We start from the raw sequence: 17,555 nt of genomic DNA, 5'->3' as shown, positions 1-17,555 counted from the left end.
TTTCTTTGTTGCTGTTCTGCTCCTCCCACCCCCCAGGATAATGAGGCAGGATTCAGACCTCTGTTTAATTCTGCTACCCAAATCAGTCTCCACAATAGGCCTTGTACATACAGAGTACCCTAGACGTACAGAACTTAAAACACAAGTTCAAGGGCATAAAGGAATCATTTTACTTTGTTGTGTATATTAGGCTGGTCTTATCTCTGTGTTGAAGACTGAGGCAGCTGGAACTGGGGGAGGGGATGGCGATAAGAGGTTCTGATAGACAGGATGAGTATTGGACCAAGCCATGTGTGCATGTGTGTGTGGGAGGGAGGGAGGAAGGGTGGGTAGACAACTGGCTAAACTACGATCATACCTGGAGTCATAATATGAGTTGGTCTGGATACAGTCAACAAGGCAACATAGGCCAGATTGGAGGTAGGTGGGGAGAAGGCAGCATGATATAGCCAATCTCATCAGATCTCAGAAGCTAAGCAGGGAGACCACCAAGGAAGTCCAGGGTTGCCATGCAGAGGCAGGCAATGGTAATCTGCCTGTTAGTCTCTTGCCTTGCAAACTCTATAAAAGGTTGCCATAAATTGACGGCAGCCTGACAGCACTTTACACACACACACACACATACGCACACAAGGTGGTAGGTAGGGGGTGGGTTCCTGCCCACCAAGTAATTCAAAATGAAAGAAAAAAGTCCTTAGGATGGGGACAATTTTCAACTATTTTTATAGCATTTTTCAATATATGTTGGCAAAATGCAACATCTTTCATACCCATCAGTGGTAATATGGCTGCATTCATATATCACAATAAACCTATTTTTGTTGGGGGGGAGGGGTTACGACAGGCACAAACTCAGTTTGCTTTCCTGCTTGCACACTGAGCATGATCAAAAGCATTTTGGTTTGTGCATTCCATTGTCTGAGCACAGGCATTCAAGTCAGATTGGAGTTTTTCCTTCCCATAAATCATTATTCTAAACCAGGGCTTAATCCCAGTTCACTGTGCTGGCTGTAGATGACCTGCCCTGTGCCCTATAATATAATCTGTATTTATTGTATGTACTAAACTGTTTTTAGTGCATTGCTACCTAAGTTTGTAATTCCATTTCCTTACATTGTTGTGTATGATGCTATTCTTATTGCATTGTCTTTAACTGTATAATTTGCCTTGAGTCTCAACAAGAAAGGCAGACGAACAATGATGTAAATAAATAAATAAATCATGTGCATAAAGATTATTCCTGATCACCTCTGAAAAGCTTAATGGTCAGACAAGCAAGCTGTTGGGTGCTATCTTCTATGTCTGATAAATACTAAATATTAGCCAAAGCAGAATCCTTAAATACTCTTTGAACTCTTACAATACAGATTACCAATTAAATGCACTAATGTACAAGTTGATTTCCAAAAGATTTTTAAATGTGTAGTGTAGAAGGCATACATCTGGCTCAGCCTCACAAATTAATAAGAAACTCTTTGGTGTTCTTAAAAGTCTCAGTTCAAAGACAAAACTCCCCTCCAGCCTAATTAATTATAAAACCATTAAAGCTAACTGATTATTCTTAAGGGATGTTCAACATTCAGAAGGCATGGAAACCCTGCAGCCACAGATAAAAGCGCCTCAGAAGTTTGCAGTAGCTTTGTCATCCCCCTCCAGGATAAACAAACTTCCTCCTCTTCCTCCAAAATATGCAAATTTAGAGTCTCCACACATTAAGCCCACTCAAGAGACATTTTGATAGTGCTCATGAGCTACACATATACCCCAACTTTTCACTTATCCGGAACTATCCGGCAGCTCTAGTATTTTCTGCACCCCTGTATATGCAGGGAAGGACCAGGAATGACAACCCCCTAGTGCAGTTGGCTCATCTCAAATTGCATGTCCATTTTGGGACTAACAGATTGCTCTGCCAAAGTTCAGAACTGTCTCAGGTTCTTGGCACCTGTGTTATTCCAGCTCTCTTTCCAAGAACAAGTCAATGTTCCCCTAGAATTAACAGACAAAACTATGTCTATTGCTGTAGGAAAATACATTAAGCGGCACAAGGCATGGGAGGAAATTTTGACAGTTCGTAGCCCGTTGTGGGCCACAGATTATCTCAAATATGTAAGAGGTTTAAAAACAACTCCGAATATCAACGTTTAGATGTGGTTGGCTCATGGCAGGGGAGATGATCAATCTAAAGTAAACTTCCTCAGATGCACTATAGCTGGCTCAAACTAGGACAGGGTTTTCAAAACGTAAGATGCTTTTCAAGATTAAAGGGCAGGAGAGACACTTAGGCACCATCATCTTAACTATGAAACCCCAAAGAAAACTAGGCTGAGTTCACACATACTTATTTTTGTGCCTGGAATATATTCACTCAGTTGAAACTTAAGTTTCAATCTACTTCACGTCAAATCTCTCTTCCCCCACACCCCACAATAATATCCTTCATATTTTTCCTTGCCCCATCCACTGCAGATGACAGTAGCTGTCATTATACAATGTGAGAGCACCCACTGGTATCACATGACTTTTACATATAACGTTGCAGGACCTTTGCAAACAAAGTTAAATAGTTAGGTATCAACCGGAGCCACTCCTAAAGAGTTGGTTTTTATACCCTGCTTTTCTCTACCTTTAAGGAGTCTCAAAGCGGCTTACAATCGCCTTCCCTTCCCCTCCCCACAACAATCTTGTGAGGTAGGTGGGGCTGAGTGAGTTTGGAGAGAACAGTGACTAGCCCAAGGTCGCCCAACTGCTTTTTATGTGGAGGAGAGGGGAAACAAACCAGTTCACCAGATTAGAGTCCGCCACTCTTAACCACTCCCCACGCTGGTGGGGAGATGTATAGCTGTGGCATTACAGTTATATTGGCTGCTGCTTCACACAATGCAATGCAATTGTCTTATACAATATGCAGGAAACTGTTGCAAATGACAGAGTACATTTCCCACCATTCATACCCAGTAGTATAGCCTTGTTGAAACCTCAAACACCTCAGTTTGTAGAGTTTGCAGCCCAACATTGGTGGGGCTACAGTGGCAATATCAGTGACACTTCAGATCAACAATAATAAACTCACTCTATCTGGCTGCATTGTATAATTTGAGTGGAATTCCAGGGGGTGGCTAGTGTGCCCCCACCTTTCCACCCTAAGTTGGAAAGAAGTTTGACTTCCAAGTCACAAGTGTTATTTTTCTCAGCTGCAGGAAGGAAAGGAATGGGCCTCTCCTATATTTCATACTTTATCACCTGTCTCCATTTCCGACTCCATTTCAAACATTGAACCTAACTAAATGAATGACAAATCACTGCACTGATTTAATAAAATTAATCTGAAGCTGCATTGGGAAGGATCTATAAGTACTTGCAAGTTAGGGAAACTCCATTACCATGAAATTCATTTTCTCGTGCAAGAAAAGATGTAGAGCTGCCTTATAGGTATTCAGCCATCCGGAATCTGTAATGATTAGGGCTGTTGGGAAAAAAAATTGGTAAAATTCAGATTCAGCAAAATTCGGCCTGTTTTGATTCGGGAAATGCCGAAGTCCGAACTCCCCCAATTCGGATCCATGGATTTGGCGCGAGATTCGGAGTTCGGGGGGAAATTCGGCCGTTTAAAGCCATTAAAAACACATTTGCGCCTTTCCGCGGCTCCGTGGTGGGGCATTTTTGGAGGTAGAGGTCCCAAACTTTCAGTGTAGCTTGAGGGGACCCTTCTTGCAAGAACCCCCAAGTTTGGTGACAATTGTGTCATGGGGTCCGGAGTTATGGGGCCCAGAAGGGGTCCCCCCATCCTTAATGTGCATCTTTATTCCATTCCTTCATTGGAATAAAGCCATAAAGATCCCCCCCTCTCAAACCAGTTCGGCTCGGCCCCAAATGGGAAAAAAACCAAGGAGGCGGCGGAGCGGGTGCCAAGCGGCACCGGGGACTCACGCAAGCCGCACTCAACCCCAGGCTAGGGGCAAAAAACAAAAGCAGAGCACAGCACACACTCCCACAGAGGCGAGCGGGCACCCCCCCAGGCAGAACGGGTGAAAGACCCCCCCCCTCAAACCAGTATGGCTCGGCTCAACCCCAAACGGGAAAAAAACTGAGGAGGCGCGGCCCAGGTGCCGAGCGGAGAGAGACTCGCTAGCCACTGCACAGACTCAACATTAAAACTTTAAAAGCAGAACACACACTCCCGCAGAGGCGAGCTGGCACACACCCCTCGGCAGAACGGACAAAAGCCCCCTTTGGCTCCCCCCACACACACACAGACTCTGCTTTCCCCCCCCCCCAACACACACACACAGGAGAAAAGGTATAGAAAAAAAAAACCAAAATCAAACTGTGTGGATGTTTTCCAGCAGGAGCATGGAGAAGTAAATCCAATCCTATTCCGGTAAGCACCGGCAGCTCGGCCCAGTCAGGAATCGGATCTCTCAGCAGCACCGCCACCAAATTGGAAGGCAATTAATACAGTCGGGATGGGAGGGGAGGGACGGGAGTTTTTAGACTCTTCTCCTGGCCATTTCAAAAGTGAGAATCCCTGCTCTGTTTGGCCAGGAGAAGACCCAGCTTGGCCACCACTGGCCGCAGGAGAAGGCTGCTTACTAACTGATGGTTATGCTGCTGATTCTGAGCCCCTGAATTTGCCAAATTTATTCGGTACGCCCCGAACTCCCGCCTTTTTTTAAATTTGGTTCCATCCGAACCGAAAACCGCCGAATCGGGGGAAATTCGCTGTTTTTCGGTTCGGGACGAACCAAATCGACAGCCCTAGTAATGATAACTACTAGAGGCAAAATGCACATGTGCTTCCAGCCACTTTACAGGAAAACAGGGCTCTTGCACAAGGACAGGGCACATTCATTTTGTTGGGACAGAACAACCAGCTTTCAACCACTTCTTGTTTATTTTGACAGCCATTATTTACCATCCCTACTGAACAGAGTAAATCAAAACTCATGTTATTGTTTCAGCATGTCTTCGTGTTGTGAGTGATTCTGTGTCATCCATCAGCGTCTGTGAGTGCAGGTGCTGGGAAAGAGTGGTGTAAAGCCATAATAAGAAAAACTCAGCAAGCACAGCACACATTAGCAAGCTGAGAAGACGAATGCTCTTGCAGGCAAAATGCATATATATGGATACAGACCAGTGGTAGAGCATCTGCTTGGCATGCAGAAGGTCCCAGGTTCAATCCCCGGCATCTCCAGTTAAAGGAACCAGGTGATGTGAAAGACCTCTGCCTGAGTCCCTGGATAGCCAGTGCCGGTCAGAGTAGAAAATACTGACTTTGATGGACCTAGGGTCTGATTCAGTAGAAGGGAGCTTCATGTGTTTAAATCATGATCTGAGTAAACAGTCGCTAGTGAAGCCCAGCAACAACGGTCTCCGATCTGGCACCAAGATTCACTGTATCTAAAAATACAAGCGTCTCAAACTTTCTATCAATGTGACTAAGATCATCATATTGTAGAGGCAAATGAGTATGGGGGGAAAAGCAACTCCACATCATGAGTCCACATTTCCGAAGCTATACATTATAAAATGAGAGCTAGTGTGGTACAGTGGTCAGAGTGTCAGACTAGGATCTGGGAGACCCAGGTTGAAATCTCCACTCTGCCATGAAAGCTTGCTGTGTGTCCTTGGGTCTGTCACTCTCTAAGCCTACCTTACCTCACAGGTTGTTCTTGGGAGGATAAAATGTAGAAGGGATACTGTAAACTTCTTTGGACCCACATTAGGAAGAAAAACAGGGTATAACTATCTGAAATTTATAAAAGAAAAAATAAGTCTTCTTTGTCACATTCATGGGCTTCTTTGACTTGTGGGAATAAAGGCAGGCTAAAAAACAGATCAACAGAAAATATTGAATAAGAAAAGGTTACAAGATTTAGAGCTCAGCTGAACACTTTTGCTTCAAGGATTTGGGTGGCAAAAGCCTGAATGTCTCTTCACATTTTGAAATTTCACTGTAAAGGAAATTTTAGGTTTAGTAATTCTGAGATATTAAATCTTATTAGAAAGTCAGCTAAGATTACCCAAAGAGCAACTGGTAGACAGGATGAGCTGGAGGGAGGAAAGGGTAATTGGTTTTTCCAAGGACAAGGTCCAATACTTGCTGGAGCTAAACCACCTCTTAAAAGCTATCTGGCACACTGACCAAGCTCCTAAATTTGCTCTTATGGCTGTGAACAGCTGCTTTGTACTCCCATAAGGCAGCTGTTGTGTAAGTAAAACTGATCTCATTTATCGGTGTTTATTGCTTACATAGAATTTCACCTTCTGAACCAACTTACCTTATACAATAAAATGCCTTCCCTTTTTAAAGAACATTCCAGTGGAAACAGCTGATCATTAATTCAGTGTTTGGAACGCAAGTGAGAACAAGAGCAATAAAACACAGGAAATGTTTACCAACACCACAGGAGAACAAGAATCAAATCTGCAGAACTTTTACATGTTTACACAGTTTCATAACATGTAGCAAACAATCATGAAAACAGACTGTTACGTGATACACTAAGCAGCCATTGTGATGGGTCTTTATTTATATAAAAAGGAAGATAAAATGAGGAGCATCCTAACATTTCTTCATATATATATATATTATATATATATATATATACACATAAAATTAAATTCTTTCCACAGTCTCTGCTACACAACTCCCTCCTTTGGGAATCCAAGTTAGCGTATTCTCCAGGGCAACAGAACACAATATGGCAGCCGGGAAAGTTTTTTTTGCAATAGTTCAGTCACAACAATCAGACAAAGAATTTTGCTTCAGATAAAACTCACTTTCTTGGTTTTACCACTGCTGAACAGCCCAATAACAGCTGCATGGGCCACAGGCACTTCTACCCACTGATGGACGTGTCTCAAATTAAGCTGGCTCTCACCAGTCCATACCCTTTAAAGCAATGTCACTGCCGGTGTGTGTACTGTTGCACTGTCTTTTCACTCTTCCTTTTCAGTTCCTCAATATGCGCATCTAAGCGTTCCAAGATATGCTGAGATCGTACTTCCTCTTCTTCCAGGAACTTGGTAGCAATCACACCAATGTTTTCAGTAGGAAGGGGGCTCTAAAAAAAAATGCAAGTGTTGGAGGAGTCTTCTGACCTACATGCTAAGTTTTGCCACGAAACTGTGATGGAGAAAGCACTGTACTATATTTCAGGATTACAATATTCTTATGTTTCTCTTGTTTTAGTTGTTGCTAATTATGCTTTTAACTACATTATAAACTGCCTCTGCCCTGACCTGGATGGCCCAGGCTAGCCTGATCTCATCAGATCTCAGAAGCTAAGCAGGGTCAGCCCTGGTTAGTATTTGGATGGGAGACCACTAAGGAATACCAGGATTGCTGTGCAGAGGAAGGCACTGGCAAACCACCTCTGTTAGTCTCTTGCCATGAAAACCCCAAAAGGGGTTGCCATAAGTCGGCTGCAACTTGACGGCACTTTACACACACAAACAGCCTCTAGAACCACTAGGAGGCAGTAGAGAAAGGTTTAGATAGCATGTATGGTCTATTGCCAAAAGCTTACAATCAATCACATAACAGTGAGCTGTTCCGCCAGGCATATGGTTGAGGACAGTGTTGGTTTCCATCTTGCAGGCCTCCCTTCCCCTTCCTCTCTTTTATTATTACGGAATTTGCCTATTTATTTATCTTCTGTTGGAATATGCTTATTTCCTTATATTCCCCTCTGCGTGGTTTCCCGCTATTGCCATTATGTGCTGCTTATGGTTTGAGGGGGCCTGGATTTTTAAAATCATGTTATAGTTTTAATTGTAAATTGTGGTTGATTTTAACTGTGTTGAAACTGTTTGTGAGCCACTATGAGCCTGACCTGGTCAGGAAAGGGCAGCATAAAAGTCCAATAAACAAACAAACAAATAAAGGAACAGCCACGGAGCTTACAGAAGTGGACTGCAGGCCCCTGAAGGCTTCTGGCAGTCCTTCCCCTCCTTGCCTGGTGCCCAGCTAAACTCATACTGAGTCTCTGAAGTGGGGCATAGCCAGCTGCCTTTAACAAGAAGAAGAAGAGATGGTTTTTATATGCCGACATTCTCTACCACTTAAGGCAGAATCAAATGGGTTTACAATCACCTTCCCCTCCCCACAACAGACACCCTGTGAGGCTGAGAGAGTGTGACTAGCCCAAGGTCACCCAGCTGGCTTCATGTGTAGAAGTGGGGAAACAAATCTGGTTCACCAGATTAGCCTCCGCCGCTCATGTGGAGGAGTGGGGAATCAAACCCGGTTCTCCAGATCAGAGTCCACCACTTCAAACTACCACTCTTAACAACTACACTACGCTGGCTCCCCGCTCTTAACCACTACACCACGCTGGCAACACCATGCTGGCTAGAACGCAAGGCTGCAGCTGTGTGCCAAGATGCTTACTTTCTTGCCCAGCTCAGCAGCAGCTAGCTCCGTTGTCATCCTAGGTAGATAGCTGAGGTGAACTTTGGGGTGATTGCAAAATGCATTAATCAGCAGTTTCTGCTCCAGCTGTTTTCTACCTTTCCCTCTCCATTTGCCAACTGATAGGAAGAGGGACGGAGGCTGGATGCCGCAATGCAGGAGGGAGGGAATGGGCAATGGTGAACTGCTTGGGGATATATTAAAACAAAGGACAGGAATGCCCTTTGGAAACAAGGGGAGAGGCCTGAGAGCCCATCGGATATAATGGGAGCCAGGAACGCCAACTGACTTGCCTGGGCTCCACTGAAATACATTACAGCACACAAAAGTTGCAACAAAAATGCAGGACACTTTGAGAAACCTGCCTTAGGCTTGGAATGACAGCCCCCAAAGTGGAATTACGGTCCCTGGGCCCAGATAATGCGTTTATAATTAAAGTCCCGAGTGGAAAGATGGTCCCTGGGAATAGAAGTGTTCTAGGATGGGAATGACAGCCCCCAAAGTGGAATGGCAGTCTCTGGAAGTGCCAGAAGTGTCCGCTGACTGGAATGAGTGTCCCCAGAATGGAAAGATATTACCTGGAACCAGATAAACTGCTCTGGGATTGGAATGACAACCCCCACAGTGGAATGACGGTCCCTGGGAATAGCAGAAGTGTTTTAGGACTGCAATGACAGTACACTTCTGATATGCCAAAGGGCCATCACTCTACTCTGGAGCTATCACTCCAGTCCCAGAACACTGATTCCAGTGTCAGGGGCCATCATTCTACTCAGAGGACTGTCCTCCTAGGCCAAGAGCAGTTTATCTGGTTCCATGGGCTGTCACTCCACTCTGGGGACTTTCATTCCAGGCACAGGACATGTCTCTCTCTCTTAAACCGTTCTGCATTTTTGTTGTAACTTTTATTTGCTGTAATGTATTTCAATGGAGTCCATGCAGGTCAATTGGATTCCTGGCTCCCATTATATCCAATGCACCTTCAAACACCTCTCATTGTTCTTAATGGGCATTCTTGTCAATCGTTTTAGTATACCCCAGCTGCTTGGAGCTTATCCCCCTGCAACATGTTAGGCAAGTTTAGCTGTTGCTTTGAGGCTCCTTTTTAAAGTTGTCATTTCACTGGATAAGGTTTGTGATCAGTGCAGTAGCATCGACGGAGGAATAGAATGATCTTGTACCTTCCTCTCATATGAGTATATATTATTTTTTAATCCAAGAAGGATCTCTCTGATGTGCTCCCCAAGCCTGTATCTCACAAGCTTAAAATGCCAGCTTCATTCCCTCCCTCACACCAGCCACTGACAGAGACAGAACGTGTCTGGGACTCTGGATAGGATGTACTGGCCAGAGCTGATGATCAGAAGAAAACAGAAGGTGCTTAATTCTCGGAAACAGATGTGTTTCCCAAAAGGAGAAATGTTCCAGTGAAGTTAAATAGAATACCAGGGGGACAGGGGAGAGATCCTTCAATTCTAAAACAGTTTTGTAAGAGAGAGGAGCTTCAGGTTTAGAATCTGAAGCTTTCAACTAATTAGGGAATGACCCAAATAAACCCCAACCTATTTTCCATGTTTTGCTTTCTTAATCTCTACTTTAGAAAAGAAGTAAATGGGGTGGCAGGGGCTGAGACCTGGCTCTGTATGCCCAGGTGAGGAACTCCCCCGACCCCTGCTTCTCTGTGTTTTCTCTGAAGTAAATCCTATTTTATTCAATTAGGCTTATTTACAAGGCAATCCTATGCTCACTTATGTGGGAGTAAGCCCTGTTGCATACAATTACTTACTTTTGAGTAGACATGCATTCTGACAGGTATGGAAGAGATGCATTAATTCTTAGTGATGTTTTTTTTTAAAAAAAAAATTAAATCTTAAACAGCCAAAGAGTAAATAGACCTGGGAGCCTTCAAGGTTCAACAAGATCCTTTTGCTATGCCTAGGATTTTTATAGCTCATGAAACTATAACCTGCAAATAGTTGTGTTCTTACATTTGTATTAAAAAAACCCTGTGAATAACTATGTAAGTGCAATAAATATTTCAATAAATTCTATATTAGGTGCATCAAGTAAATTTTTGCTTGGCTTAATTAAGTAATGGTTATAAAATAGGCAAACTTGCAGTTAAAATGCATAAAAACAATCACTGTCAAAAACCTCTGGTCCAAAATTCATGTGACAATAAATTAACAGGTCACTGCACCAAGTACATTTGATTGTGTGGGTCACCATACCAAAATGGCTGGGAACCAATGACACAGGACATAAAACATGACCCATAAATAACATTGTTAAAATAACCAGATCTGAAAATCCTTGTCAACTTCACTTGAAAGACATTTTTTGTTTCATTTAGAGGAAAACTTTTCAAGTAGGTTATCTGAGAGACAAATAAATCCCAGCACTCTCACTGTGATGTCAGATAGTGCATTCATATTTTTTTCTTACTACTTACCAAAGACAAAATTTCCCTTTCATTACTTATGTCACGCTTTTCCGACTCATCATCAATACATTTCTTGTTTCCAAGCTGCAACAAATCTGACTCCAGGTGAGGGTCACAGGACAGGGCTTCAGGTGAGGCACACCTACTGATCTGAGGGGATAACGCAGCTGGAACCTTTCTGACTGACGGACGCTCTGCTTTCTGGATTTCTTCTTCACAGCGTTGAACAATTGTGTCAAGCTTAACCTGAAGGGCTCTCATTTCCTCGTCATGCTTGTACTGCAGCTCCTCCACTTTCCTGGACATAAATTAGCAACAATAATTTAAAATCATGACAGGCCAGCAGCTTTTACCTACAAATATTACACACAAATGCCTGGAGTTCCATTGGAATAAACTCCATTGCTTCAGGTAAAAATTACAGAAGCAGAGAAAACATGTAGAGAATTGAAAGTGTAACAATACAATGACTCTTAGTGGTACTCAGTATATAGATTAATATATAGTGTATAGATGCCTTTGCCACCATCAATGATCCATCAGAAGACCTGCAAGGAGTGGGGGGAAGATGGACAGATACCAACTGGTTGAATGCATACATCTTTTTTCAGTGTTAACTCCAGACCTGCTTTGATAACAGTGGCAATAAATGGAAGCATAAATCAGAGCTCTCCCACAATCCAACAGAAGTTATTAAAAAGGGTTGGAGGTTCTAAAGAAGTATTTCAGAATGGTTTCAGCATTTAATACTGGCTAAAACCAGCTGCATTATAGACTTCCCAAGGCTGTGCAGATTCTTACCTGGCCTCTGTATTCTTGAACTCAGTCAATTGTTGCTGCAAATGTTGCAAAATATTCTCATATTTGTCCTGGGAGACCTGAGAGGAAGCTTCCAGTTTGGCTCGAGTTTCTGCTAGTTCTTTCTGTAGTTGCCGGTTCTCAGCCTCCACTTTATTTAGGGCCTTGGCATAACTTTCCTGGAGTTCTGTCACAGACGTACTTTTCACCTTACAAAGACAAAAATAAGTCACTGAGTGGTGCCTGGTTTTGTTCACAAGCCCAGGTCTCTCTAAAGTTAGCACTGCAATTTTAAGAACTAAAAAATCCAAGCCTTCTACTAGGGAAAAAAAAATCCCTTCAGAGTAAAATAAATCACAGGTTGTCTGACCGAGTCTATATCTAGACAGACTGAACTAATCAAACCTACAGAGGTACCAGCTTCCCTCATTCATCTCAATTGGGTGTGAACTTCAAGACCAATTTGTGATCACTTAAATGACAGTCGCATTAAATGTGCTCCAGCTGTACAGCTCGCCATTTTACACCCAAAGCCAATGGGCTGCCTGCTTGGAGCTGGGTGTACTCTGAACCTTCTGACATTCCATTCGTTTGAAACTGCTGTGTGATTAGTGTGTTTGCTGCCTGGAGAGAAAGGCTTAAATAACCAGCTGGGAACTTACTCCTCTAGAGCAATAAGTCCAAGATCCTATTACAGACAAAACCAACAACACTTGCAAACACAAATCAGAGCATCAGGATACCAGCTCCACAGCCTGGAGTACAAAAATATCAGTTTTTAGAATGCCACTTCCAATTTTTCAATTTAACAAGTAAATTTGAAATTATGTAACTCAGTTCATACACACTTCATCATAAAGAGCTTGCACAGGTTCAGGACACACTGAAATCTCATCCCAATTTTTCAGGTGAGGTTTTCCATCTTTGTTTCAAGTGGAAATGTACAAGTTCATAGTTTTTCTTGTTCTGATCCTCTCACCTTAGGGCCAAACTGGACAAGACGCTGATTACATTCATGTAGTGAAACACCTCACCCCACAGATAGCTTGTGTGAAAATTTATAATGTTGGATAAGATATACTAAATTTCTAGTCTCCTAGCCGCTCAGGGGCTAGTTTAATACAGGCATACCTCGCTTTATTGCCCTTCGAAGATATTGCGTTTTTTTTTTTTTTACAAACTGAAGGTCTGTGGCAACCCTGCGTCGAGCAAATTTAACAGCGCCATTTTTCCAACAGCATCTGCTCACTTCACGTCTCCGTGTCACATTTGTAGCAATAAATTATTTTTAATTAAGGTATGTACACTGTTTTTAGACATAATGCTATTGCACACTTAATAGTACAGTAAACATAATTTTTATATGCCCTAGGAAACCCAAAAATAAATAAAATTGTGCCTCGCTTTATTGCGGTATCTGGAACCAAACCCACAATATTTCCAAGGTATGCCTGTATAGCCTTTCCTGCTAGACAAAGTTTGCTGCACAAGTTCTCTAATTAATTTTCAACCTGCCTGGATGGGGACAATGGTGAGTAGCCCCCCCCCCCCCGTCAAATTAGAAATCTTGCGTATGCAATGGACTTCTGACTTATGGGTCCAAGAGACCAGATCAGATGCCTCCACAACTTCAGCTTCCTTTTAAAAAGCACTGTGAAGGTCCAAGCACAGATGTTCCAGCATCTCATCCAGATTGCCCTTTATCCCTCCTCTATAGCTCATTTGCTTTCATGCAACAAAAAGCATGTCATGCCACTAGCATAAACTTTGCAGCACTCTTGGTACATTTCACCCCAGTATATGGAACGTTTGTAAACTGAAACAGACAAGACTAGGTACAGGGAAATCTTCTGCCCCACTCTACCTACTGGCCTAATAAAATACTACTCCCGGCACTGCATACAGAGGGACAAGGAATGGGTAGCAAGCTTACCCCTTTCCACACACCCCTTACCACATGTACATGAATGCCTGACTAAGGTGTTTCCAGGTCAAGGAAGATGCTTCCTTCACATAAATACAGGAAATTTTGGTCTGAATGTTCACTTCTATTCATGGTAACATGAATGAGGGAAGATGTGAGGGGAAGTGTGCAGGACCAAGCCAAAGGAGAATCAGTGTTGTATAGTGATCAGCGTTGGACTAGGCTGGGGAAGACCCACGTTCCAATCCTTGCTCATCCATGAAGTTAACTGGGTGACCTCGGGCCACTCACACACTCTTAGTCCTTACAGGGTTGTTCGGAAAGTGAAATGGAGGTGGGGGACAGATATGCACACCACACTGAGCTGCTTTCCCACTGCACTGAAAATGAAATTGTCCAAGTGTCTTTTAGACACTGAAAAACATTTTCATCTAGGATACACTGGGTGAGCCTTGGGTGAGCCCAAGTCTAGGGCCTTGAAATGAAATTGGCCAAGGCTTTTAGCCATGGAGATGTGCACCTCCAGGAAATAATTTTTTTAAAAGGATAGGAAAGACCCTGGATCTGGAGATCAATAAGAGGAGTGGGAGGGAAGATGCCACCGACTGATGAATGTCACCTAATGTGCAGGAGACATCCAGCGATGGCTTGGGGCAAAGTAATCAAGCATGCCTGATCAGCAGCTTCCCAGGTATGTGGTAGGGGGAGGGGATGTGGCTTAGTGGAAGAACATATACTTGGAATGCAGAAGGTCCCAGGTTCAATCCCCAGCATCTCCAGTTAAAGGGACTAGGCAAGTAGGTGATATGAAAGACCTCTACCTGAGACCCTGGAGAGCTGCTGCCAGTCTGAGTAGACACTACTGACTTTAACGGACTAATTGTCTGGTTAAGTATAAGGCAGCTCCATGTGTTCATGTGCCATGCCTGATACTATTACAGTCCAGATGCAAACTTTCTCACAAGACTGCTCATTGTAAATGGCTGGTTTCAAGAAAAAGAAGAAGAAAGAAGAAAGCAGGAGGAGGAGGAAGGGGGAAGGAGGAGGAGTTGGTTTTTATATACTGACTTTCTCTACCACATAAGGCAGAATCAAACCGGCTTACAATCACCTTCCCTTCCCCTCCCCACAACAGACACCCTGTGAGGTGGGTGAGGCTGAGAGTGTGTGACTTGCTCTAGGTCACCCAGCTGGCTTCATGTGTAGGAGTGGGGAAACAAATCCAGTTCACCAGATTAGCCTCCACCACTCATGTGGAGGAGTGGGGAATCAAACCCGGTTCTCCAGATCAGAGTCCACTACTCCAAACCACTGCTCTTAACCACTACCCCACACTGGCTCTCTGTGGTTCAACCAAAACATCATGTGGACAGCATTTAAATGCCACTTTTCACAGCTATTTCCCAATATAGGTTTCTTCACAAATCTTCACTTAAGACTACTTACACTGACCCCTAGTGGTCACAACAAATAAAATACATGTACTGGGAGTCCCATGCCCTTTTTTATCCCAATCCTCGACATGTTTACTCAGAAGTCAGTCCTGCTGATTTCCCTTAAGCTCCACTGAGTCCTTGTACACTCTCTGTCCCTAAGTCTCCCAACTTCAGTAGAAAAAATATCAGATCGCCTTTCTGCTTTGTGTAAATATATGAAAGATGTTCTTCTCTGCACGACAAACACAAGAGCTAAGTGCTATCCAAAGGCAACAAGTATACTTCACCGCAAATGTCACATCCCTGTCACTTCACACCCTACCTTCTGCAGCATTTCTGAGAGATGGTGATTTTCTTGTCGGAGAATTTCCAACTGAGACAGAACAGCCTTCAGAAAGAGAATTTTTTAAAAAAAGTTAGCACTTGATTCTTCCAATTGTTATTACATGCCACCCACCAAGATAATTGTTGTTCAATCCATAAACGTATTAGACTGCATGAATCCCAGCTCCTATCTTGGGAAAATGTTTAGTCCTTTGTACATTTACATTTTCAAATTTAGCCAACAGTGCTAAAGGGCCAGAAACAAACAGGCGTTCAGGGTTTCTATCATAATGAATCAGAATATCTCAAAGCAGACAAGCCATTTTACCCTGTGCTCCACTGCCTTTCGCTCTGCTTTTTCAACCTCCAGTCTTAGCTGCTGATCCAAGTTCAAGGAAGAACCATTAGCTGAGGCAATTGTGATGTCGCGGTGGTGTAGTTCCCATGTTAGCTGGGAGACCTCCTGCTTCATTCCTTCCAGCTCACTACTGTGACTTTGCTCCATGTGGGACAACTGCTCCTTCAACTAGGCAGGAATGCATATGAATTTTCAATTACACATTGCAGAGATGATCGACAAATGGATTGGGGATACTGCCGCATGGGCCAACATCATTCTCTGGAAGCACACCATCCCCAAGTCTCCTCACTGTTTGTTTTGAATCCTGAACTGCAGTCTTATTATGCAATGTCATACTTCTGTCTCATTTTACAGTTCACAATCACCTCCTACATTCTGAAGAAGACATACTCAGCTGAATCAGGGATTCATTCTTGATAAACTGGCAAATTAGCCACAAGCATATCAGCAAAGTGTCTTATTCATGTGCCGGTAATTGTAATAATCACTGTCCCACCCTCACCCTGCAGCTACTAGGCTTCTGTGGACACACTACTAATAAAAGTTGTGGTGTGATAAAGTAGGAAATACTTGCTCTGATATGTGGTTTTGTAGTGCTGATCCAACACTGACATAAGAAGAATAGAACAGGACAGCCTCCTAAATATTGTAAAACGTTTCAATTGTTTCAATGTTTCAAATAAATAAAATATACAGTGCCTAGAGAATACGAGAAGGTTAAATGTGATGCAATCGTGGCACAGGATGGCATCCTATACCTTATTCGCACGTCAACATCTTCTAGTACCTAACAGCCTATATTTGACTCCAACAGTCTACATTTGACTTTCACACATACCCCAATGTGCAAAGCTATTTTAATGAAAAAACAACATACAACTTCTTTTTGCAAGCAAGGCCCCTTACCTTTTTGATCTCAGACTTTGCCTGGGAAAGGCATTCTTCAGTCAACTGCAGCTCAAGGCATTTCTCAGTCAGTTCTTCATTCAGCTGGATACACTTTGCATTTGCTGGCCCTAGACTAGAGTCCAGAAAGATAGGCTAAGCAAAATCATCTATAAAACTACTGTAGCAGCACAACACAAGGCCCAAGGAATTTGTCAGCTGTTTTGCCTTCCTGACACCTCACGTTTAGCCCAGATCATTGCGAGGCAAATCCCACCCCCGTATGCTTCTGGACACAGCCAGATGATAGGAATTTTCCTTGACAGTTCATGATTAGCTCAAATATTTTAACTGAAGAAAACTCGTTATTTTTTTTGACAATATAGCAAGCATGCATGATTCTTCAACCTTATGTTTATCGATTTATAGTATTTTATAGTGCTTTATTCTAAAGCAACACATAAAAGCCATAAACGGTATATGTCTGAATTCTAAATGACTCACTGTGTCATATTAAGCAGATTGGAACCTTTCTAAGACCACTTATGGCAACGTACTTAAAAGAGTGTAACACTACTTAGAATGGCACTATAAAGCATCCAAATTACCAAACTTTTAAACTATAGCTTAAAATTTTAGATTTAGTTTAGATATTTGATATAAAACCACCTAAGTATACAAAATCAAACAACAGGCAGGCAGGGGTTAAATAAGCCACTAACAACAATTATGAACAGCAATGAAAACCAATGTCACCTGCCAAAGGCCAATTGAAATAGATCACTTTTAACCAATCTTCAGTACATCAGCAGGATATATCAGATGAATCGCTCAAGGCAGGAAGTTCTGAAGTTCAGATAATATGGTATCTGAAGTAGAACCTCGCCTACTGATCTCAAATTTTTGGAATCCTTATACTGGAAAAGACGCTCCTTGAGATACAGTGAACCAATGCCACTTAGGGCTTT

At 42.9% G+C, this 17,555-nt stretch overlaps 1 protein-coding gene across 1 annotated transcript in view; it reads right to left on the bottom strand.

Annotated features, from left to right (window-relative positions):
* Positions 1-6,766: 6,766 nt before the first annotated feature.
* CEP63 (centrosomal protein 63) overlaps positions 6,767-17,555 on the bottom strand; it is a 36,341-nt gene continuing 25,552 nt past the window's right edge. Inside the window, exons 8-13 of the mRNA XM_056850028.1 lie at positions 16,609-16,723; positions 15,670-15,867; positions 15,340-15,405; positions 11,661-11,866; positions 10,869-11,157; positions 6,767-7,067 (exon numbers count right to left, since the gene is read on the bottom strand). Coding sequence (XP_056706006.1) covers positions 6,909-7,067; positions 10,869-11,157; positions 11,661-11,866; positions 15,340-15,405; positions 15,670-15,867; positions 16,609-16,723 — 1,033 coding nt within the window. The 3' untranslated portion in view covers positions 6,767-6,908. The remainder of the gene's footprint in view (positions 7,068-10,868; positions 11,158-11,660; positions 11,867-15,339; positions 15,406-15,669; positions 15,868-16,608; positions 16,724-17,555) is intronic.

This window comes from Euleptes europaea, chromosome 5, assembly GCF_029931775.1.
Source record: "Euleptes europaea isolate rEulEur1 chromosome 5, rEulEur1.hap1, whole genome shotgun sequence".
In the NCBI taxonomy this organism is placed as follows: Eukaryota; Metazoa; Chordata; class Lepidosauria; order Squamata; family Sphaerodactylidae; genus Euleptes; species Euleptes europaea.
This window is presented reverse-complemented; position numbering and strand designations above follow the sequence as displayed.